The 26,110-nt window shown below is 32.4% G+C and overlaps 2 protein-coding genes across 2 annotated transcripts in view; one reads left to right on the top strand and one right to left on the bottom strand.

Annotated features, from left to right (window-relative positions):
- Positions 1 to 572: 572 nt before the first annotated feature.
- On the bottom strand, positions 573 to 25,688 carry LOC106133748 (uncharacterized). The gene is made up of 3 exons (XM_013333578.2): positions 25,526 to 25,688; positions 2,773 to 2,967; positions 573 to 785 (listed from the first exon to the last, which is right to left on the bottom strand). Exons 2-3 carry the CDS (start codon positions 2,944 to 2,946, stop codon positions 615 to 617), a joined length of 345 nt encoding a protein of 114 aa, XP_013189032.1. The 5' UTR covers positions 2,947 to 2,967; positions 25,526 to 25,688; the 3' UTR covers positions 573 to 614.
- LOC106133928 (proton-coupled amino acid transporter-like protein pathetic) overlaps positions 8,062 to 26,110 on the top strand; it is a 24,010-nt gene continuing 5,961 nt past the window's right edge. Inside the window, exons 1-4 of the mRNA XM_013333805.2 lie at positions 8,062 to 8,250; positions 24,650 to 24,711; positions 24,814 to 24,887; positions 25,064 to 25,138. Coding sequence (XP_013189259.1) covers positions 24,703 to 24,711; positions 24,814 to 24,887; positions 25,064 to 25,138 — 158 coding nt within the window. The 5' untranslated portion in view covers positions 8,062 to 8,250; positions 24,650 to 24,702. The remainder of the gene's footprint in view (positions 8,251 to 24,649; positions 24,712 to 24,813; positions 24,888 to 25,063; positions 25,139 to 26,110) is intronic.

The following is a 26,110-nucleotide window of genomic DNA, read 5'->3' as shown; positions in this document are numbered from 1 at the left end:
AGTCTCATCTTAATTACTAAAATTACCATAATCTTCTTTGCCTTAGTCCCAGTTCTTTAAATACTCCTAAGTCTTTAAATCCTAGTTGCATCCTTTTCTTTGAGTTGGGTGGTTACAAATCTTCCTAGTTGTGGGAATGTACACGTTTCGCCAAGATGATTTTTCTCGCCGTAAGCGCAATCAAACTAATCTAATCACGTAAATTTAAAAAAAGCCATTCATAGGTGCAGGGTGTATGCCTAGAGTAGGCTTCGAACCTTATGCGAACCTTGTAGTCTGATTTCATAGCCGCTAGACCACCTACCCTTCCCTTCTATCTATAAATACCTGTAGACGTTATTTATAATATATACGCAAAAGTCAAATCGGTCCGTTACTCGGGCACCCGTGTACTACCTACTGAATTGAATTGCAATTTATAATATTAATAAATATTTTTAATGTTTCATCTGTTTCTAACAATGGATTATAATTCAATTCCAACATAAATATAAGAAGGTATTTCATTGTAATCCTAAAATTTTATTGGTAATAAGAAAATTTTAGATTTCACGGAGAAGGCACATAGACTATGGTCCTGAAGGACATAGACAAAATTATACAATAACGTGTTTTCACTTTCTTTTCTTCTTACTCCTCATACAGCAACATGGAGGTGGGTCTGGGTCACACTGGGCCTCCCTGGTGTCAACCCGACCTGGAGGCTTATTGTCGGGCCCTTTGGGAGTGACCAACTCTAATTCCATTTTGCAACGCCGATCTCCAGTAGCTCCAATTTTCGCTACCTATAAACAAAAACAATCCTTAAACTATACATGTAATAAAATTGTAGCTGACAGATGGCTTCAAAGAAAATTACAAAAAATAGACGACAAGGGATCTATATATTGACCAACGGAGAACATGCATACATATTATAATCACTATTCACTAAGTATATATCCCTTGCGGGGTAGACAGAGCCAACAGTCTTGAAAGTACAGATAGTCCACGTTCAGCTTTTTGACTTAATGATGTTTGCCGTAGCTATGAAGGAAGGTTTTTAAAATTTCTATCTGTCAGAATGTTTGTACTCGCATTAAGCGATAGCTTTTGCTCCGTATTAATTGCGGATATCTCATATATTTATGTTTGACATAAAAACATTTCTAACCCCACTCTTCTAAAGGAGCAATACAAAGGGTTATAGGATTTATTTATTGAGATTGTCAGTGAACTGTTGGTCATATACATTTCGTTTTACGGCAAACAAAGTTGCGAGTTACTCCTAGTAAGTAGTACAAAAACTATGTAGCTTAATTCTTCCCATGCAGATCGATAAAGATGGTCAAGAGCTATTAATAGGTCATGTTATAACAATCTGCTATCATTGCAGAATTTCCTTTGGTATATTCAAGTCCACGCCAAGTTTAATATAGTCCTCTCCCTCTAATGATAGTACATATCTGAATGCATGAACTGCTAGCTTATAAGCTCGCCCATTGAAGAAAGTGATAACTACTTTATATGGTTTAAATTGGAATATTTTTACTGTCTATCCCCTGACTGACATTAACTCTAGGAAATGGAAGGCCTACACGAATTTATCATGACCAAATTAGGGATATTCTGGTAAAAGGTCGGGTCACGGGTGCCATTGACTGATGAGCATGCTTAAAAATATTATGAATTCAGATGAAAAAGGTGGAAACTTCAGTTAAAATTCGCCCGGGAAAGAGTTCTTTTCATATTTACTAGCTATAAATCCGTCGATTATTAAAAATCTTCTTAATATACGATTTTATCAAAACGGAAATAATTATAAATACTAATGCGTACATAAATATAAACACATCTTTATCTGAAAGACTGAGAGGCCAGGATCAGATGTATGGCTCAATTAATCAAATTGTAACTCAAATAATAGCAGGGTGCTAGCCCATCTCCTGCAAGAAGAATCCCAAATTTATTATCCTTTCCCTTTGTCGTTTTACGACATCCATGATAAAGATATGGAGTGATCCTATTCTAAAGTACTGGGAACCACACGGCACGAAATATGACAAAAATGCAATACAATACTTAATACTGCCAGTGGTGTTTAATTCTGATGCCATGTATGAAATGTAGTTTCTGACTTCTGAGAAAACCTTTACTTAAAAGGCATTGGAATGTATAGCAGCATCACATGACATGGCCGGTCCTGTGTGTGGCCACATCATTCAAAAAAGGACAAATAATTTTTATTAGACAACACAACACTCAACAGCTAAGTTAAGTAAGCTAAGTATAAAGTTTCAAAATTTCTTTAGTATCTAATTGAAATAAAGGTAAACTAGAAATAGGAAATGTCTTTTTTGCTTGTTTTTCTCATGGCTCACTCAAAGGCATATCAAGATTGTTTTGCCTTTATTTCAGTACCTATAAGGACTATAGTTTGTCAAATTTCTCATCCAGGAGTTTCTTCCTAAGAAGATTAACATATGGCCTGTTTGTCTTGGTGACTGAGTTTGTTTCTCTAGATAGAAATTTAAATAATAATTATTGTACAGAAAAAAATATTTGTATTTTTTCCATTGCTATGAACTGTGCAGCGATAGGAAAACTCACGATGGTGTTCACGAAATTCCCTGTACACACTATCTACCTATATATTTTATGTGTATATGATTGTGGATGATGCGAAAGAAGTACATATGTAGGATCGTGAATGTGGCCTTTCAGTCTTTTCGAGCCTGTCGGTTCTGTCTACCTCGTGAATGATAATTACGTGATTTTATGTATGTAACTAGCCTTAAGAACGAACACATCCTTGTTGGGGTGGAGTACCGCCTGAGCTGGTCCTGGCCCTGGCACGTTCACGGGCACCTGGTTACATAGCCAAGGACAAGGGCCTCCTTTGGTAGGCGGCTTAGAAGGAGGCTTCTTGCCTTGAACCTGGGTCCCTTTGGCGGGCTTGCTAGGCATATTTACACGGAATTCCCGCAACTAGAATTTCAAAATTATTTATACATTAGGCTGAATTACGTACGATCATTTTGGCATTTTAGTGATAAATATAATTGAAAGAATATTTATCAAAGTCTAGTGACAGTGATTTTTTTTATCAACGAATTAGAATCTCAGAGCAATAGATAAGTCTTGTTTAATTGAAAAATGAATTAAACTACAGCATATTTATTACATTCCTTTAAAAAAATGTTTAAAGTGTAAGCTCTGTGGTTGCCCCCAATAACAACTCATTAGTCATAAGCAAAATATTTTGTAGTGCTTAAGAAAATTGACTCTTATTCTTCTCGCAGCTAATATAGGTATTTTGGCAAATCGCCAATGATGAATGGCCTAGCTTATTACATAACAACGATGTAACAAGTGCTAAAATTCAATTATAGACCACGAAAGTTATTTATGTACCTATACTTACCTACGACATTGGGATGAAGCTTTAGATACTCCCAGTGTTCATAAATTAAAATTTTAATGCAAAAGGGAAGATAAAGGCTAATAAATTTAGGATTTTTCTTTTCAGTTTGTGTCGTGAAAAATACATTCATGTATATTTACGTTTGAGCATGAATTTCAAAATTAAAAAGGTGTGTATTATACTGATCACTAGTTTATGAATGAAATGTAATGTTACATCTTGCGCCAAATAAAGATTTCTTTCTTTCTTTCTTTCTAGTTTCCGCTTTCATGATTTTGGAAGGTTAGTGCCGTGTCCTTGTGGTTCCCAGCACTTTAAGGCCACAAGAATCTGTCAGTAACTGAATCTAGGTTTCATCGTTAAGCTAAACAGCTGAACGTGGCCTTTCAGACTTTTATAAGTAGTTACACTACCTTTAAAGTTAACAATTCCAACTTATGGTTCTACCATTGCCATTTAAACTTATGGTTTTACGAAAAATAACCATAGTAATGGTTATTTCAGCAAGCCACAGATTTCATAATATTGCTTGTTTTTGAGAAATGTTGTGAAATACCGAAAAAGTTGACTCATAGAAAACTTTTTAGACAATTTTCGTGTTCTTGATTTTTAAAAAAATTTGAATCTTGGTACCTATATGATTTTCAGCTATATACAGCATTACAAAAAATATAAATAAAAAGTCGATAAAATAATAAATCAACGACATCGACATTTTTTTTAAGTTTTGAGTAAGGCATGATTCTTCCGCAGAAACACTCCGTAATTCCCACATCAATCGTTAAACCGGCCATACGTAAAGACAATCCAATTAATATATTTATCTAAAAATACACGAGTAGAAATTAAAAAACATAATTTATCGTTCGCTTTATCTTATTTTTGGAAGTCCACAAATAATTTTTCCACAAATAAGTAGGTTTTATTTTTTATAAGAGACAAGACGAACAACAAAAGCTAGTAAGGAAATGAATTCAAAAGCGTTGTTAGATGTTATGTAGAACTTTGATGAAGTGATAGCCAAATTTGTAACACCCAAATGGAAAGTACACCAATAAAGCATATGGCTAAAATGGGCATATTAGATCACGTCAACATGAGAAGATTACGTTACGCTGAAACATGTCATAATCGTCATAATACGACATAACATATGTAGGTACCTACTTACTATACATTACTGTAAACGAAGCGAAGCGCCCGCCCGTGCCGCGCCTGCCGTAAGTCTATACGCTATTGCGTCAGCTATCGATATTTCGCTTGCTGGCTGTACACATATGCTAAGCTGTTGGCAGTCCTACAATGGCCTATACATCAATATGGATAGACGGAGATCATCTTATGTAATGATCATCATTAACTTGAAGCAGAGTAGTAGTTGTACTGTTTCCGGGTCTCAATTTGGGATTGAGGGGTTTCAAGAAATCTTAAAATTGATTGAAGAAGCGAAATAAGTACGCAGGGATGGTCGCAACTGAAAAGATGTACCTAGTCTCTGCCTACCCCTCCAGGAAAGAGGCGTGATCATATGCGTATGTTTGTTGGAATTTTTTTTAAAATTGTGGTAGGTATTGACATTTTTTTTTCTGGGTGGACTCACTAAGAATTAGGTAATTGCTTGTGGAGCCACCCAGGACGAGGTTTGGCACCATTTAGGCCAAGGGCAACGCCCTCACAAGTGTAAAAACCATTGCTTGCCCTTGAACTATGAGTTCGAATTAAATCTTAAAATTATTGAAGAATATTGAATTTTTCATTTTATCTAAAGTTAAAAGCGTTATGTTATATAATAAACAATACTAGAAGTTGATTCATATAACTTTTCGATAATTTAAATAAAATAAAATAAAATCTTCAGATACAAAAGTAGCTAAAACGAAACTAATGATGAATTTTGAATGAATGCAGGGTAATGTCATTATTTTAACTCAGTCTTATTTATTTATCCCATATAAGAGAAAATCCATACAAATATAATAAAATTGTAACAGACCGATGTCTGTACTCGAAAGATATTGGCAAAAAATATATAAGACCAACAGAAGCAAATTTTGATTTTTTAATTTCTGTATTTATATTTGTACTCGCATCACGCGAAAACTATTGCTACGATTTACATGTTACAGACGTAGAAGGCTTGGTCCAACTTAAAAACTGGTTTACAATAATTCCTACCCCAAGAATTACAGGAGGTCAGCTTTTATGTCTTAAGATTATCTTTTGACCAGTAGATTTTCTTAAACTCTACACAATCAACTTATGTAGTATATGTATGTTTATTTTATATGCAGTATATATCTATAGTCATAATTATGTATGTAAACTAAATTATATGTAAGTGTATTAAGTAATATATTATTCATATTTTTATTATTATTTCTTTTTTAGTTGTTGCACCACCTGTACATTCATCTCAGTTTCGACTGGCAGAGAATGCCTTGTGGCATTTAAGTCCACCTGTTGTACATTTTACGTGCATAAAGTTTAAATAAAAAAATTGTAGGCGAACGAAGTCGCAGGTTGTTACCTGCTAGTATATATATATATAACAAAGATATATTTCATAATACTTTAACTTTAACAAAAAAATGAAAAATAAACATCGAATCATCAAAATAAAACGCAAATAACAAATCCAAAAGCTTAAAAGCTTGTCTGCAGCAAAAGCTTTTAAAAGCTTTTACGGTGTGGATTTCGATATGACTTAAAAAAAGCGTGATGCATATGTAATGTCGAATGAATCTTATGTTATAGTTTTAGGTATATATTTCACTGTTTAAATTTTAAGTAAATACCAAATTTTTTTTTATACGAGTCGTCGTTCACCCATACCTTTTTAGAGAAGAATAAATGGGTAGATCTTGAATAGGCATATAACGCCTTTGTCTTCATCGCCACCATCATCAGGTGAAATGGATCACAAATGCATAAACCAAATTTAAAAAAAAAACCTTAATTTTGTATGTGATCCTTTAAATTTATGATTGGCTAGATGTGATCCCACTCAGAGATAAGTCCGCTTTTATACTGTGGATCGAAAACAGAACCTCCCTATTTAATTTAAGTCAGATAAAACATGATGCATGTCGTCACCCGTAGGTTAAATTCTCCAATTCACGTCACTCACTCCTCCAACCCACAGATCTTGCTCCCACTCCCACTTGAATCTGACGCAATATAGAGCGTCACTTTCACGGTGCCTTTCTAAACAATGCAGTACCCCCTTGTTCGAAAGTCGGTCAAGTGCAGCCTGCATAGGCAAAGACCTTGGTGAATTTCAAATTCAAATTGCAACAAACGGGTTTGGGTTCGGAACATATTGACCACTATAGTGTCAAACGGATTTTAATAAACCTAGGTACGTGTGAACTCCAAAATAATAAAAAATAATAATTGATTTTATTACATACTAGCTGCGCCCGCGACTTCGCCCGCATGGAATAGTTATTTTGGGCATCATTGAAGACCCTCAAGGATGAATAATTTTCCCCGTTTTCACATTTTCCATTATTTCTTCGCTCCTTAAAGTTGCAGCGTGATGTTATATAGCCAAAAGCCTTCCTCGATAAATGGTCTATTCAACATAAAAATATTTTTTCAATTCGAATTAGTAGTTCCTGAGATTAGCGCGTTCAAACAAACAAACTCTCAGCTCTATTATAATATTAGTATAGATTAATCTGCATTTGTAAAAAAGAATAATCTGACAGGATAATTAACTTTGTGTTTTACTTCCTTAAATTCGGATCCTTTTTGACAAAGGTAGGTTTATCATTATTTTGTTATTGAATACTCAAATTTTTAATGGTTCACGGCCAAATAAACTAATGAGATAATTATTCATTATTATAATTCATTCATCAATTCATAAGTTGCGGAAAGTTTTGCTAACCCCTTAAAAAATTGAAAGATCCCGATAACAATTCTCCTTGGGGATCCAATATCCCTAACGAAAAACACTAGCCATCTAAAAATTATTGGTAATCAAGAGAACGATGCACAACTTTGATAAAAGAATAAGATATCAATATTTATACTTGTTTATAATTATGTCATAAAAAGGAAAAGTGATTGAGGTATTTGTGATCTAAAGTTTGTTTGATTTTATTTTATGTTTCTGGGATTAGAAAATAAATACCCTTGTATCGCCAAGTCTAGATCTAGATAAAATATCTAGGTCTTTCCTGTCTGGAACATGAATGAAACACATGTTTTTTTACACGATGCTAATAAATGAAATAGCTTAAACGAATTAACTCGGTTATTGGCCTCTCGTTATAATCGATTACAACTTAACATTAATCCAAAGTCAAGAATGAGGTGAATGACTTGTCAATTCAATTCTCGTGACCTAAGCCAAGCAGCTCTTTGTTTTTTTAACTAGCTTCAACCCAAAATGAAATGTAAGGAAGTAACTAGGTAAGAATGCACGTAAAATCACATAACAATGTATCGTTTGGTAAAACGAGCAACTGCATTCCAACTGATGCCGGTATTCGATAAGAAAGAATGCACGTTTTATGGGATTACCTACGTTACAAACTATGAGTAAGTATGACGCAACATGGGCTACCGCTTGCTAACGTAGCCAGGTGACGCGTATAGTATAGGCGTAAGTCGCTGTATAGTGGCGGGCAGTGGCTAGCCATGCGCAAGTTTCGTTTCGAGGGCCGTCGGCCGTCGTATACGTTCTTCGATTCGAATGACTGCCAGACATCGCTCATTCTGATTTTACCCAGCGCGCCGGCCGCTCGCGCGCCCCTCGCTATAAACAGCACGTGGTTTGTGTTTCGAACGCATCCTAACCTATAACCCGTCGGCTGCCAGCGAATACGACACCGACCGAGGTAAGTGTAACGTTCACGATATTTATAATATTTTTCTGTTTCTTTGAAAACTGAGACCAAACGTAGCTTATTTTCATGATCTGTGGCGATCGATCGACATTTATAGTACCTAACTACGGCAACGTAGCTTTACGTAAAAATTTATATTTTTCTTGCATTTATTTTCACTGAATTACTCGTATTTAAATCAAAAATACTTTGTGTATGTTCCGGGAATTTCAATCGGAAGTAGCATATCTAACAGCAACGAAGTATTTGACGATACAACGTTTAATTTTAGTCGAGTTGTCAAGCAGTTCATTTTATTTTCAGTAAGACCTGACATTATGATTACCTTTTTTCGTATCATGCGACTTATTTATCCAGAAATTTTATATTATATTTTTTTTGAGACATTTTTTCTAGACATTGAGCAAGGTACAAAATCTTGTTAAATGTGAATAAATTCGTTACTTTATCATTATTTTAAAAAATTGAGCAGAGGAGTGTTAAAGTGCTAAGTAAATAGATAGGTAGTTTATTTAAAACCACTTTTTAGATTCTTTCTAAATATCAAATCTGTGCGCTTCACCAGTCAAAAAGGTGAGGTAATCAATTCCTCTTCATGTAATTTAAAGTTAATCACTTTAATAAATACAGTCTTTACATTTATTTTTGTTTTACAATCGACTATTGTTACTGTAAATTCATTAATTTATACAATGATCTTGAACTTTTCGATGAATGGATATTATTTCTAGGAATAAAGTTTATTATCTTAAATAAAATGCTTTTATTAATTCTGCATTTTATTGCATTTACTCGATTTCAGTTAGTAGGTACTTTCTTTTCAAGCAACAGACCAAAAACATTGAGATTTTATTAAGTAATCACTGATACTGTCACAGAAATCTGATACAGATTTGTATGGATGCTATCAGTTTTTATTCCTCAAGGAGCAGTCAGCTAATTGTTGACATTTGTCTTTTATTTACATAACTAAATAGTGCAGAACCGGTATATGCTCGGATTTAAAGGTCACAACAATATGATTTGCTACGAGGTTAATGCGGTTCTTGTATCTCAACTCAAAAAAAAGGGTTTAAAGTAGTAAAAATTGTCGTAGCTGTAGAAATCGATTTCTATGATCGATAGATAAACATAGAAAGTATGATATAAAATTTCATAGTTTTGCTTAAATATACTGCCGAAATATAAAAAAAAAATCCAGTGTTAATTCAATACTTAATGATACAAAGTGTTATTGTAAATATGTATTACCTAATGTATAATTGTAAAAGAAAACAAAAATGAGGTTAACTGATTCTATATATCTTTATACGCTATACGCATATTTTTATACGCTATGTTGAAAGGGAACTATTATATATCCTAAGAACTACATTAAGGATACAAAGACGTTTTTAAAGAAAAAAGGTACCTATTTGTAGAGAAAATACATATATGTATTTTTGCTGGTAACGAGTAAACACCACTGCACCAATTTTGACGAAATTTACCAGAATAGAATAGGAATTTTAATAATTTAGAATAGGCCTTTTTATGGAAATCCACACGGAAGCGAAGCATCAATAGATCCTAAGTGTAACTGTATCCGTTACGGTGAAACCCTTCATGTTCGAGCTTAATTATATTAACTTGTATTAGGCAGGTACTTGAACTTACAAATCTTGCATACCTGAAACTGAAAAGGCACTTATAAGTTCTTATTTACTTAAGATAAAAATATGAAATCAGAGAAAGTTGAAGTTTTATTAACTGAATAATTTGTAAGGCAGGTATCTACATGAACCTAAGGCAGGTTCATGTAGATACCTACCTTACAAATAGTTTAATAGTACTTTATCTTACTCACTCGTTGGTAAATAGTACACCAACGAGTGAGTAAGATAAAGAAATAAAAATACAAAATCACAGGAAGGTAAAATTTTGAAAATAAGTACCTCTGTTATTTTAAAGGAAATTTAGATATTACAAAATATAACGCAACCCAAAAATATATTTTTACCGTCATGGACATTAAAGGATATGCCATCTCCATGCCTTAATTAAAAGGCCACATTGATTCTGATAAGCCTGATCAAATGCATTATATCGCACACAGTTCACAATTTCTGCGATAAGTTTCAATGCCAACACATGTTTCGCTAGCTTACACACATCTGTAATTAAATTTCGCAATTTTTTTAGTTCAAGAAAATGTAGCCGAGAGGTCTGTAATAGGTATACAAACTTAAAAAACACCATAGAAATATTCAAATTTCTGTGATATGTCGAAGTTCCATCATTAAAATATGGCTAAGACATTTTGCACCATCCCCTACAAAGTAAAAATAGGATACCATTGAAGTGTAAAATTGTTACAAATAGGTAATGTATGTTATATTTTTTTATGAAGCTTTACCTACATATCTCGTAAACATCATCATCATAAGAGAAATAAAAAAATGGTTTTATTAAAAAAAAAAATATTTAATGAATTTAGGTATCCTATATCCATATAGGAAGTGCTACTGTTAAAAAGCAAATTTTTAATGCAAAATTAGAGATAAACAACTACAAACAGCAAAGGTTATTTATATATTTAATGTGCGTATGCGACAGATAACATGTTAACCACGATTTTTATAGTTGATGATAACCATTGAACTAACAAATAAACATACGTAGGTAAGTAATTTGTAAACGTCAATAATTATATAAGCGCTAAAGTTTGAAGGATTATTTGTTACATTTTACGCAATGACTTTCAATGTATGATGACTTAGGTCTTAGACCATAACGTTCGTCAGGTATTTTATGAATAAGGGATTAAGTATTCATGAAATGCCTACGTTTAATTAAAAACTGGGTAGGTATGCGAAATTGCATAGATATCCATTCAATAATTTTCAACTGTTGGTTGGTAATATCTTATAAGTCAAGCACCTTTTTTTATTTTGAAGTACAAATTGAACATTAACATAAGAGACGTCTCTCATAAAGAAGAACTACACACCTTTACGTTATATTTCGCTAAATACCTATTAATTACACAGAGTAACAACTTAAAAAATTTATTCAAGCTATGATTGATTGAAATTCAGCTGCAAATGAAAAATAAAAACATAAATAAGTGGTTAATGTTGTATTGTCGCTGAATCCTAGTTAACTTGGAATAAGGAAATTACATCACAATTGCTATAATAAGCGTTGTCATTACCTTGTTCAGTTTGATTAGCTCGAATTGTCAACTAACGACATCAGCGAACCGTTAACATAGTGTAACTTATAGCTAACTAGTTGTTGCCCGCGACTTCTTGTTCTTCCTTCCTCCGTTTATCTCACAAAATTTGGGTATATAACAGTTCGCAAAAAAGCTGCCCCCTGTATTACTCCTTTTCGTTTTTTACAAAATATATGTTTAAAGTAGTTTTTATATTGGATCAAAGAAAACCCCATCCGGAGCAATGCCACCCTATTCACTTGATGCGAGTACAAACAGTGAGAAATTAAAAAATCACATTATTGGCTCTAGTTCGTTATGTTAATAAGTTGGTTGGTAAACTGATATCCTGATATCATGCAGTTAATAATCATTTTTGAAGCCAACTAAAACTCGCTCGTATTTATTTTTACGCACACGTAGTTTCAGCCAAAAGCCAATGACTTCAAATTCCCCCAGTTGGCAAAATAACAGTTTAAAAATAAATTAGTGGTTAATGATGTCCCAAACAACATAAACTTATGCTTATATATCACATCTATAACCTTACGTGGCAAACAGAGCCAACAGTCTTTGAAAGGCCTCGTACAGCTGGATACTCAGTTCAAAACTTATTTTTATATTTTTTTTCTTTATGGCACAAGCAATTCTGCTTATTTAATTCTTAACCTATTCTGCTTACACACGAATCTGTTTTAATTAGAATGTAAAACATAACGGCAGGATTAAATTTTCACACCTTTTTTAGTCTGGGTTAAAAGTTAATCAAACAAGTTATAATTCTGACGAAGCTGCATACTTTACGAAGAATATACTTAGACTGTAGTTTTCTACTAAATCTCTTTATTAATTCATTAGTTTCGGAGGACTCTAAAATATTCATACTTTAATTCGACTTTACAAGCTAAAACGAAGGACATAAAAAGCGATCGATTATATAATTTATACGTTATCAAATGTAAAGTGTGACATGGTATTATTTATAATTGAATAGAGTATCCATTCAGTTATAAATATGTAATACCAATAATATCTTATGGTGACAACAAGCACTCTCTGAAAGTCAAAACTAAAATAAAAAAAAATCAATGTACTTAAATGAAAAGCAGTTTAACATTACCAAAATGTATTTCATAGAATCTTCTTCTTAAATTTAAGAGCTAACTCTTGTCGGTGCAGTGTCCTCCAATCATCTCTTTTCTCTGTTCATTTTATTATTTGTTGGTTCGATGTAACGTGTACTTTTTGCTTTATTTGATCAAAAGATTTTATTATCTACTTCCTCTCTTTCCATTAATTTATCTTCTACTAAGGTTTAAAAAATTTGTCATCGTCATGTCGGATAAAATGGCCTTTCATTTACCCTCTCCTTTATCTATCTTTTTTAAAATGATTTTTAAAAACGATAGTACTAGTGATAATATTTTGTTGAAATCTATTGGTCCTGCTATCAATTTGTATTTACACAGTCGGGGCTTAGTTTCCATCGTTCGTGGTCAAAACTAATGAAACAAAGCAGTTAACTCGCACTATATTTAAACGTGAACTAACATTGAGGATGGAATATAGTTACAAGTAATTAGTGCCGCTGAATAATTATACAGACTACATACGTAGGTATAGTGTACCAGTAATACTTACACTAGATATTCCATAATTAATGTACCAATAGTCTATTTCTTTAGGCACTGAAATCAGATTTGATAAGTCTTCTAAGTTAAAAATACATTTATAGCCTATAAGAATATATATATATATATAAGAAGAGCAAAATGAGATGGCTAATGTCATAATGAATTACTGTGCTTTGATAATTTCGAATTGATAGACATTTTAAGAATTAGTCCCTTTATTTCTGTTTCCAAAGAAACTGACAATGTAGGTACACAAAAAATTACCTAATGTTGACTGTCACGAGTAAATCTTATAATACCTGATTTATATAAAATGCTCATTATTCAATTTGGAACATAGGCATTTCCCCAGCGAGGACGGAATCGGAATAAACAAAAGATAGATGTTACGAATACATGATTAGTCATACTAAGTTCATGTTGTCTTAAGTGAAATTGCATTATTTTTAATAAATAGGCCAGATATGCAATTGGGTTACGCTATAATGAGATGGAGATAATAGGAGATAACACATATCTTATCGCACTTCCTACGTAACACAATAGTCGGTGGCACCACTCGTCTGTTTTGGCATTTCTCCAAGACATTCATTTGAAAACACACGTGGTACTTTCTTTGTCTTACTTTCTTCTTTATTATGTTGTGACATACAAAATATAAGATGATCATCAATTCATTAATGTGTAGGTATGTAAAATATTAGTGGGAAACGTAAGGGCAATATCGGCAAATCTCATTTTTTGCCTTCAAAAATTCCTTTCTACTTCAGGTAGAAGGACAAGGTACAAAGGGAATCTATCAGTTGGTGCATCGTTATTGGCTATTATTCCACTGGCACATCCCCCTCTTCAAAACACATGAACCCACATTCCAAGCTTGCAAACCATCATCGCATCAGGGCGCCAAAACGTAGATCGAAATCATTTTTATGTACAAATAAATCACTATAATTTTTTGTTAATATTAATATGAAATAAGATCTTTTTAGGGTTGATTACGAAATGCCCTAATATAGATTTTAACACAGATGTTATAAAATATATTGATTTTCCATAACGAAACAGTCTCTTTATCTATCTGTACAAAAAGATTACCGAAATAACCACACAACATATATCTCTATAGGTAAACTACTTAATTGATTAACCAACACTCGTGTCACTCGTCTTGTCAAAAGCAAACTGTAGTTATTAGTTGATAGCGGCACAAAAAATAATAAAGAACCTTAGCTAAGTATACATATTTCTATCAACAATGCCATATTGACTTAGCAAACAAAGTCAAGGAGCAAACCGAGACTGATTTGGCTTATAACAGCAATATTTATTGCCTTCTACTGCTCGTATTTTGTACAAATACCCACTTACTATTTTATTTAAATTTCTGATGTTGCATAAATGGTCTTAATAATAAAGTGCGTACACGATTTTATTTTATAACGTTTACTCATATCCTCTCTTTGTTAAGCTCCGCATAATTAAGTATAGGTACTGCAATTTTCTTATTCTTCCATCATTAGCCAAATAATCCATCAACGAACGAGCTCAACGTTCTTTTCAGTCTTTTTAGACTTTTGTCTTTGTGTTCCCCTAATAGAATTTAGTCTGTCATATTTTGATAGATCAACTCGGGGCGATAATTTAAAAGATCTATCTGTCAATAATATCGTTTTGAGGTATATTCACAATGTTGTCAAAAATAAAAGTGTTTACGACGTCTAAGTTCGCGGCGAACGACTCGTTTATTTTAAAATGCAGTATGCACGTGTAAGTATGTATAATGACATTGTATTATATCTTAGAAATATGTTAGTCCATATAAGTATGTAAAATGAAACGCAAATCCGGCGCCAAGTCAACTCACACGTACGCAAATGTTTACCTCCTCGATTACAAACTAAGAAAATTATTTGCATTAAGAGTACTTACGTATTGTATAGAAAAAACGCAGTTTAGTAATACACTACGCAAAGCAGCCGTGTCATTTTCGTAGTGCTGTGATGTCGACGTTAAGGTGTGTAACCGCAAAAATTAACCTAATGATTGATCGATATCATCATCACAGGTAACCTAATTTTGATGCATTATTTATGTGCGAAATGTCTTTGACCTGCGATCCTCCTTGCTCGTCACTCATATATCAGAGTCAAAGCGATGATTGGATTAACGCGCGCAAAACGCAAAATTAACATGAAAAATATAGGACTGTTTGTTATTAAAAAAAAACAAAACATTTAAATTACTTAAAATATTAGGTCCTTTGTAGTGTGAAAGCAACTGGACAGTCTTACGTCGCGCCTTCTTCTGTCGTACTAAAAATAAAATGTGTGTCAATGTACTGCGTACGGCACATGCCACATGACACTTGAATCACTAGGCCAGGCTTAACTAATGATTTAATTTATATGAATACCTAACACGTTTGTCAATTATCTTAGACACAGTAAAGCTTCCGTTTTAGGCACGTTTTTTGTATGAGTATCCTATTATGAAAATTAATCTATAAAGTTATACTTTAAATTTGAGTATTTTTAGTTTAAAAATTCGATTGCGATCGGAAGCAAGGTGAGGTCTGAAGTGGTACCTACCTTATTGATACGCACAAACTCAAATAAAGATATTCACTTTTCCCTTGTCTATTTGCTACACCAAAGTCCTGTGTTTAATTTCTAATAATGCTTCCCTGCTGTCATAGCTGTATTAGGGATGTGACATTGCTGATAAAAAATCGATTTTTATATAATCGATTTATTTTTTAAGTATGAAAAATCGATTAACAAATAATCGATTTTTCTTAAGAAAATAATCGATTTTATTATATTGATAGATTTTTTCCAAATTTTTCAATTTATGTCAAAATAAACGCCATATACATTATATCAATAGATTTATTCATTAAAAATGAACAACAGAATCAGTAAGTTCTTATACGGGGTGACATTTAATTCAACTGCATAAATTTAACTGTTAAGTGTACTCATCTAAAGGATATTTAAAAACGTAAAAAGAAAAAAATATCGATTCATATTTCAGAAAGTACGAAAAAAAATAAAAGTATCAAAATCCACGATCGTAATATCACCCCGGCCGGCGGAAAAGCGACGCGTAAGATTCAGAGGTCAACGACACAATGCATTCAGCTGAGCGATCTCGACAACTCTGTACTTTACTTGATTTTGATACTAGAAAAATAATTTATTTTTCAGACATTTATTTACATGTTTAGTTTTAAATTATTTTTGTAGTATTGGTCTTAATAAAGCGTGTGACGTAGTTTTTGAGGGTTTTTTTAAATGTGAAAATGATGACGTTTACTTTAAATAAAAATAGGCTCAAACGGCTCAGAAGCATGGGTATAGTGTATGTTTAAAAGGATGCAGTTGTTTTAAATGTCACCCTGTATAATCAACACAAATTTAAGTTTTTAACAATCAAGTTTGAAAAATGAAGTTTCAGCAACGAATAATGAATAAAATATCAACCGAATGTCGGTAAAATACTGTTCATCGACTAATTCCATCTAGAGAATGTTTGATTAAATTAATCATCTAAACTGTTTTAAGAGCACAGAAAGAATGCACAGATGGCGTTAATGTAATATTATGGAGCTATGATAGTATTCTTTGGCAGTTCGCGTTCCAGGCTCAAAGCCAGAAGACAAAAACATAATTTCGGAGTGCATTTATTGGATGATTATAAAAATCGATTTTTAATCGATTATTAATTAAAAAAAAATCAAGTATAAAAATCGATTTTTACTTTAAAAAAATCGATTTTTAATCGATTTTTTCCATAATCGATTTTTTTTTTCACATTCCTAAGCTGTATTTAGTAGACGATTCGTGTGTTTTTTCATCAGTTAGTTTTAGGACCCAACATACGAGATCTTCCTTAAATCATATTCCTACGCGTTAGGGTAATACGTAGATACTCTGTAATATTATGCATTCTGGCGAACACGTGTATCAATCTTAAAATTCAGATTAATTTACCTTTATTGCAGCTTAAATCATTAATTTTATTCATATTCAAACTTTTAAGTAACTACAAAATACTGTCTAGCAAAATAGACGGCGGTATAGAATAGGTAGGTACTATTAAATATATTTGTAGATTGGCACACAAAAGTAAAAGCTTACTATGCATAAAATAAACCGCGTATTTTAAGTGTCGGAAACGATGGGAAATTCTTCCACATAGTAAATACAACAACAATAAAGTATAACACCTGCTGCTACTAGCGTCATACCATTCAAATCATGTCATCTATATCAATATTGTTGTAAAATACATCTGTTTCAACAAATCATTATGCAGATACATACCGTATGCATTATAATGTTATTATCTAACTTCACTGACGCAGGTGCCATTTTGTATTTATTATTGTTATTAAAAGCTTTTATTTAACTTGCAATGTACATAATTATGTATGTTAGTAGGTAATGTATGTTCGGGTAGAATCATTGAACTCAATTTTGAATTTGATATCTTCAACCAATTGAGCGTAATTTTATATACACATTTAGTTTCAATGACAATACATGATAAGGTTTATGACGGCATTCTAAATTAAATATGGCGACTAATATAGCGCTACAAGATAGCGTAATTAACTTTTCCGCCTTTTCGTATGGTTCGCCGTATTTTATGCACTTTTGAACTATGTGTATCTAAATCTAATGTCCATGTCATCCTGATATTCTATTCTTATATTTTGGTGAAACAATTTTCAAAATCGTTTCATTACCTAAGATTACCCCCTACATATAACTAACAAACACTTTTTCTTTATAATATAAGAGAAAGTCTGTTTTATTTTATAAATCTACATATTTTCAAAGAAATAAGGAATGTTAAAAATATCTTAAATTACGCGAAAGATGCGTGTAAAACTTAGAAGTCGGCATATTGAAATAATTTGAAAAATCGGTTATACAGGTCTCTCTTTAATTTTTCAACATCTCCTTTGCTCTACACAAGTTTAACTCACATTTTTTTGTATAAGTTCAACTAAGTACATTGCACACAAAAGAGCCACGCAAACATCAAACTTGGCATGCATTGGGGCACACCTGACAATACACTTGTAAGGTTTATCGAAACATTCACCTTATACGGTTTCTCAAACGATTAATCGATTTCACGATTCCAGTTTTTATTTCATTCAGGCTATGGAATACTTTATTCCATAGCAGGCAAATGATCAAAAAATGACGTTCATCGAATTGTGTAATAGGTGAGAAACACATGTTCAGAAATATTATGAACTTAAAAATGTCATGTCATTCTACCATAAAGAAGGAACTGAATAAGTACAAATGATCTACAAAATCTACTGTTTATAAAAATATGAAATTAAAACAAATATGTTTCAGAAAAGAATAAAGGGACTACTACAAAATTGTAGTGAAATAGTGAAATGTACATTAGCACGTAGGATCAAAAGCTAGTCATACCAATAGTTTGTTGACCATAAACTGACATGAAGTAAAAAAGGCTTATTTTACCGTAACTAATACGACATGAGCTAGAGCAGTAGTTTTCGCTTACTTTGCGGTGGGCTAAAGATATCGGCACATCGACTTACGCAAATTCATCCTTGTTGAGCTATATTACCAAGAAGTAAGGGTCTATGCATGATAATTTGATATGCTGTTGACTATACACACATGCCTATTTGGTAGTAATGTAGATATAGCATACCCGATAATTAGTAACGTGATACGCAACTCTAAGATTTCTTTTGCGTAAGTACATGAAAATCTATTTGATACTAAGAATGGAATGTTGAATTTGTTATTTTCGACTTTCGCTATGTCATCATCCTGCTCTTGGCGTCTCCTGGTTACGTCCTCCACAGGGAGGAGTAAGTACGTGTTTATTGGAAAAGGTATATAAGGACTACTGAAGCCATTCTTCAATATTTATTGATTCACAGAGATTTGAATAGGTGTAATATACTCTTCCCCCTGGCTTTAGTCCCGGTTGCACCTTCACCTCTCTAGAGGGGAGCCACGGGGTATGCCTTTGGCCATAAATCCTATAAGAATACGTATTATGTACTAACGTCGGTATAATATGCTTCATGCACATGACTCGCTTCATGCAAGCTCGTCAATTTAGGGAAGGTTACTATTTATATAGCTTCGTTTATGGACAAAAGGAGTACATCTTTTGGTTCACTGTAAATTTGGAATAATATTGCAAATCATTCATTTCTTTGTGTGAGGCACTTAAGTTTGTGCTTTTTTTATTGTTTTTATAGATGCCGTTTATAGTTGTTAGATGCCGCGTTGTTCCCGACACTGTAGAATACGACCAGTGACCACTGCATATCTTCCCATTGGAAGTCGTAAAAGGCGACTAAGGGAAAGGCTTTTAAACTTAGGATTATGCTTGTAGGCTAAAGGCTAGCAAGCTGCCACTATTTGAATCTCAATTTTGACTATCATTAAAGCATACAGCTGAATGTGGTCCTTCACTCTTTTCAAGATCTGGATCTGTCTCTCCCACATGCGATAACGACGTGACTATATGGATGTATGTTTAGATATAGTATTTTATTAACAAGTTGTTTTGATTTTAATAACTAATATTGTGTACATATGAAATAATAAGTTGCATTGCATGTGTGCTATGTAACTCATACACGTGACTAGAAGTTATCTGCGTTTGCTAATTAATATTGACATAGTGGTCATAACATTGATATCCGGATGTATCAGATCATATCGCTTATATTATTTACTTAAAAATAACATTGTGTTACTTGGTTATGCCTTCGGGTAGGCCTTCTGTTCGATAGATATGCTATGATTAAGTCATGACCCAACATGACCACATGTGACCAACCGACAACTGTTGAAGTATTTCAATGTTATTTTAATAAAAAACTATTTACACTAGCAAATAAAAGAAAAAACACATATTTTGGTTGAGATTTCGTTGAAATGTTTGATCAGATCAGTACATGACCTAAACTTACCAAATGAATTGGCTGGTGTTATGAAGCCACGGTTCTAATATAATATGCGTTGTTAATCTTTGGTAATTTAAAAGCTATCCGACTCCCCGGAAAATAATTTTGCCCATGGGGATGCGATGTTTTTCCGAGGTCAAAAGTAACTCATGTTCTTTTTTAAGTCTCATTCTATCTCCTTACCAAATTTCATTTAAATCTGTTCAGTATTTTAGGCGTAAAAGCGATTGGCCCACCTGAATTTTCCTGTGGAAATGCGTCATTTTCCCGCCGCGAAATCTTTCATCAATGGTATCAAATTTTTTTTCAACATTGTCATATAAATCTGTTCTTTCTCATTCTTACTTTAAAGTAAAGATTAATCTTTACTCTCATAATATATCAACTTATAAATGCCATGTAATTATGTTCATATAGACTTTGGTTTTATCAGTATGTTTACAAACTCGTTACCACTCAATGCTACTAATACAAACACAGTAAAGAAAGATAAATCTTCATTGATAACAACATTATTTGTGATCTTAGTTTGTTTTTTCCTTTGGATTCCAATCCATTGGAGTGGAGTTCATAAAAAACTCTTATACATACTTTAATAAAGAAAGACGCAAAATGACATTTTACAAAATAAAATCTCATTTATTCTACTGTACAGAAAGTATTTTCTGTACTCCTTTAAACTAGAAAAACTATGACATTTATTGTATGAACGCTTTATAAAATGAAATAGGGAAATTTCTGGCGCATTCTTGTATAAACCCCCTAATTTACCTAGTAGTATGAGTAGTAGTATACTAGGAGAACTACTAGGATTTTTCTTCCCAATACACTTGCTGATAGCAGGACTACGCTTCTTGAAAGGAGACAATTGTTTTTGGGCCCACCCGGATGTATTAGCGTTTAGTGATGAAACTTATAATATGCTAGCTTTATAATTAACTGATTATATTATTTGCCAAGCTTTATCTGCTTCCACGGCGGATATAAACCCGTTTCATCAATAAATGCTTTACGAACCGCCGTGGGACCATGCGCCATAAGAAAATAAATTAACCTCTTCTCTGTAGTTTTACCTATTATTTTAAAATTGCTCTCTACTTCGCCCACTTTTTGTAGAGTTTAAAACCGAATCCCGGATTAACTTTTCACGGGATATAAGATTATTAAGTATATGGAAAATTCAAGAAAAAATTGTGCTAAAGTAAAGCTGAATAGAGATAAGAAAATAAATGTACTAGCTCCCTATTTTGTTGGTTAGGAATCTAGCCGAGACGTTGACACGCCAGTTTTCAATGCTCACCAAAGCTAGTACATTGTCAAAATAACTTTCAAGGCTACGCGAATATTTTCATATTCATACAATTACATAAACTTATTTTTTACAAAACATTATTGTGCACACAGTACAGTGCGTAATTAGGTAGATAGTTTTAATTTTAATGTAAAACGGAACGGTAATTTTATAAATGGACAGGTTATTTATTTTATGAGTACATCAAAATGGTACTACTGTATTATAATCGTAATTTATAGTCGGTATTGTTTTTTAGAATAGTGGCATTGTCACCGCCTCTCTTATCACCGGTTGCTAAACCATGATAAGAGAGGGCAATCATTATCACTACATAACAAGATATTGCGACAAATATAATTTATACAAGATCACGCAATCGAATGTACCCAATATATTTGCATTTACCATATTTTTTTTTTATAATAAACATATAATATATTAAGGTACATTGCGGCTCTTGAATTTCGCTACATTTAAGGTTATCTTGAATCCAATAATATTTCTCTTTTTTTGATTTGTAAGTAAGTTAAAATGCAGTAGGTAGTGCAGAATGCAAAGTTTGAGCATGTATGCATGTTTGTTACTCTTTCTCTTTTTCAGTCTTGTCAAGACTATAGACTCTATCTTCCCCGCAATACGTATTTATTAAAAAGATTTACTTTTACTTATTAAATAGCCGCTGTATGAATTTTAAAAAATCAAGGTGTTTATACCGCATTTTGTGATATAATACTTAATCGATTATGCTTAACCAAGTAATATCAAATGATAACAAAGATACATAGGTATAGTTGGACTAAAAGTCGAATTGGTATTCCTTTATCATAAATGGAAGATCATTATCTCGATAAGAATTTTTAGTAGTGCCTAATTCTGGCAATTAGCGATAGGAAAAGCCGAAGTTTTGAATCGATAGATAATGATTAACAATACTTTTCTATTTACATATTGTTTTAATGACAACAAATAGGCATATAGGTACCTACCGTTTCCCCCGTTCAAGTTATTAATATTTCTGAGCTAGCACACGAACCTCAAATGTAAAACCTAAATGTATGTTTTTATTCAATAAATAAATGCAAATTTGCTTATTTTTAATGAAATATAATGATTGATGATAATATTTGCTTAAGCTTCCTACATTGGTAGATACCTAAACTTTTTTTTGTAAGGGCTCCACAAAGGGCACCGTTCACGTAATAAATGTGTACTAACAGAATGTTGTTACAAATGTCTACAAAAAAGTCTTCTTTATAATTCACTCTCGTCACACTCGTATGACAGCCAGTACCTTTTTTATCATGCGACAATAAATTCCTAGTTGGTATTAAAATTGCTTCACTCTAGAAATTAAATACATTGTTAGATCGTCATTATCGAAAGTAGTAACCAGAAATCAAGCACTGAAGCGTAAATTCTTTTGTACGAAAAATTGACACAACGTCGGCGTAAAAAGTTCGTTTCAAAATGAAAGTGTCTATCAGTGTAACCTATTTTTTTATGCCAAATTTCAATTTACAGCAAAGTCGTGCCGATATAGTTAATAGGATTGCATTGCTTAGATGTATCAATGAATTATCACATTTGTACAAACAGATCGTGACGTGACTGTACTTTTGTTATTAGCTAAATGATTTCATAACTTGCACAATTGATCTAAACGAAATTTTACGTAGTTGCAGTCGTATCACTATCCCTAACTTAACTAATAAAAACCTATATATTTACACATTCATTAAATAAACCTACAATGATATATATATACCTACCTATAAAAAAATTGAACCCAGTGAACCGGCAAACAGTTGAAAAGCATTATTATAATGTTTGACGGATTTAAACATAGCCTTAAACCTTAACTTGAACATGTCTAAGGTATTAACATGTGAACGTGCGTCGCTTCCATTCAACGAGTTGGTATCATCGCCGCCGATCGCCCCCGCATCGAGAATAACAAAACGTTAGGTACGGTTCACTGAGGTGAAAATGTCATATTTTGCAAGTATGATTTTATTGATTTGCCAATGCCAACCTCTTGCGCAGATAAGTAGGTCCATTGAAATCTAAATAATAAGTCTATTAGTAAAATTTCTATGGTGTCTGCCGGTCTATTTGTATATCCAGATACTTATTAGTGATAGTTAGTAGCAGGCAGGAATAATACAAACTAAACAACTTAAAATCTGGCCTTTGACAAATAAAAATTTCCAACACTGCCACTGCACTAAAAAATAAAATTATACTTATTTTACTTTTAGAAAACATTTATTTTTAAGACAAGAGTTCACTTTTTATGTAGTTTCAAGAATACCAATTAGCCGTCATTGTCAATTGAAGACCCTTGCCTGTTTACTTTTTATTTATTCTTTCTGAGTTTCTCTTGTAATGAAAATAATGGTTTTGTTTTTCAATTCTAAGTAGGTTCAGCTATTGTAGGTAAATAAAACTGTTCTGTTTTTACATTTATAATCTATATGTAGTAAGACTATGAAATATTTCAAGATATTTTATTCGTCTTACAATAAAGACAGGAATATTTATAAGAAAATCCGTACGTTAGGTAAATCTTTTGTTATTCAAAATTTTTATTCATTATTATAGGATATTTCATATCGCTTAATAATTGTCAAAACTTTTAGTTTCACGACATTGGTTGACGTCAAATAAATTACTTAAAAACTAAGTTTACTGCCGCTTCCAAGGCGTCAGTGCAGAAGAAGCGGTAACAAACTGCACTGCAGCATTTTCTTCAACAACGGATTTATGGAGCCGTATTCTCTTCAATAAAGCAGATTTTTTTATTTTATCATTATCAACGCTATTAGGGATATTCTATTCTATTTCAGTAGATAGTGTTTAACTGTGATGTCATCTTCAAAGATAAAGACTGGTTTGGGTTTCAAATATAGTACTTGTATACTTATACAAAAACCAAGTCGTACGGTAGGTTTACAAAACCATTTTAATGGAAAAAATCTTGGAATATTGGATTTTAAACCTAAATATCCCTATAAAAATTATGTTTGTCTTATTGTTTGCATGAATTTATGCAAGCACATGAGATAGGTTACATTTATAACGGAATACATAATGTGGTAATATATATACGATAACGAACGATAAGTTGCTATTTACGCGATCGAATGGTTTTGAAAGCCACTTGAGTAGCATTTGGTAAGAAACCTAGCAATACCTAAAACTGCGCCATAAGCTACAATTCACATCGACATTATTAATTATTATATATTATACACACATTCTTATAATTTTTTTTTTGTTCACAGATCATCACTCATCCAATAAATATAGGCTATCGGTGGGAAACCAGGTCATCAAAATGGTCAATGTAAGTAAAACTTTTTATAAAAGTTTAATTAATCTATACAAACAAATTCTTGGTGAAACCAAATTTTTGCAAACTCTTGATTTTTTACTTTTTGTTGTTTAGGAAAGTAAAGCTCCCCAGGAGTTGGAAACGTTTCTGTCTCCACAAGAAAAAGGAAATGAAAAAATTGTTAGCAAGTAAGTACGTAGATATAGTCACGTCTATATCCCTTGCGGGGTAGACAGTGACAACAGCCAACAGTCTTGAAAAGACTGAATATATTATATTTTTTTATTTTACGTGAATTATTTTAGTGTTCTTCGCATATACTTAAGTAGTTTGACGAAAAAAATATTATTATTCTTGCTTTCAGATATAATTTAGCAAAAGATGCGGAATCCGGTGATTTTGATCCCTTCACTGAGAGAAAGTTGGATAACCCTACTTCGTAAGTAGATATTTATAATATTTTGTTTCATGTTTCTTCGTCATAACTTGTTTCTATTTTTTGTATATATTGTTCTTGCCAATCTTTTTTTCTCCCGTGTAGGTATCTTTTTAAATTTCTCATATCGATAACTCAAACCTAAATTTTATATACGATACGCATACGAGCAAAAGCGAATACATTTTTTATTGCTCTGCGAAATTATAACGTGAGGTTTTGGGCAATGCTTGCGAAACAAATGCTTATATCGTAGGTAGGTACATGTGGGAAAATCTTCCTGAAATTTATTACTTTATAATTGATAAGAATGATTATAACCTTTTAATTGCCTAGTTTTAACTACGAATAGTAGGTACTACAACTTATTATTATAAGCTAGGTACTTACATGTTATTTCCGCATTTTAGATAAAATCAACATTACAATGGGTATATTTTACAATTTGTAACTACTTGGTGAATAATAGTTTAAATATAATTATACATTGTTTCCGAACTTTTATAAAGGTGTACGAAATAAGACTTGCGGAGTGGTTATTTAAGCGACAAAAATCTTGTTACCGTTTCTTCTGCACTGACGCCTTGGAAGCGGCAGTAAACTTAGTTTTAAGTAATTTATTTGACGTCAACCAATGTTGTTAAACCATACGTTTTGACAATGTAATAATGGAAAAAAAATTTTGAATTTTTGAATTTTTTTTGAATTTTGTTACGGTATAGTAAAAATGCACCGTACACAGTCCCTGTATGGAATATAAAAGATAAAAAGAAGGGGTGAAATACACCATTAAAAAAATTACAATGAATGTCATACCTAAGGGGGAATAACAACATCAACAAATGTATTTAAATAATTATGACATACCACTTAGATTCTGCTATTATCAAACCATATGTTTTGAAGAAAGACATGTTATCTACCAGTGATTTTATGTATATTTGCAGGCAAAATCAAATAAAAAGCATTGCGATT

This window comes from Amyelois transitella, chromosome Z (genome assembly GCF_032362555.1).
Source record: "Amyelois transitella isolate CPQ chromosome Z, ilAmyTran1.1, whole genome shotgun sequence".
NCBI classification, from domain to species: domain Eukaryota; kingdom Metazoa; phylum Arthropoda; class Insecta; order Lepidoptera; family Pyralidae; genus Amyelois; species Amyelois transitella.
The sequence above is the reverse complement of the archived record's forward strand: the minus strand, read 5'-3'. Positions and strand labels throughout refer to the sequence as shown.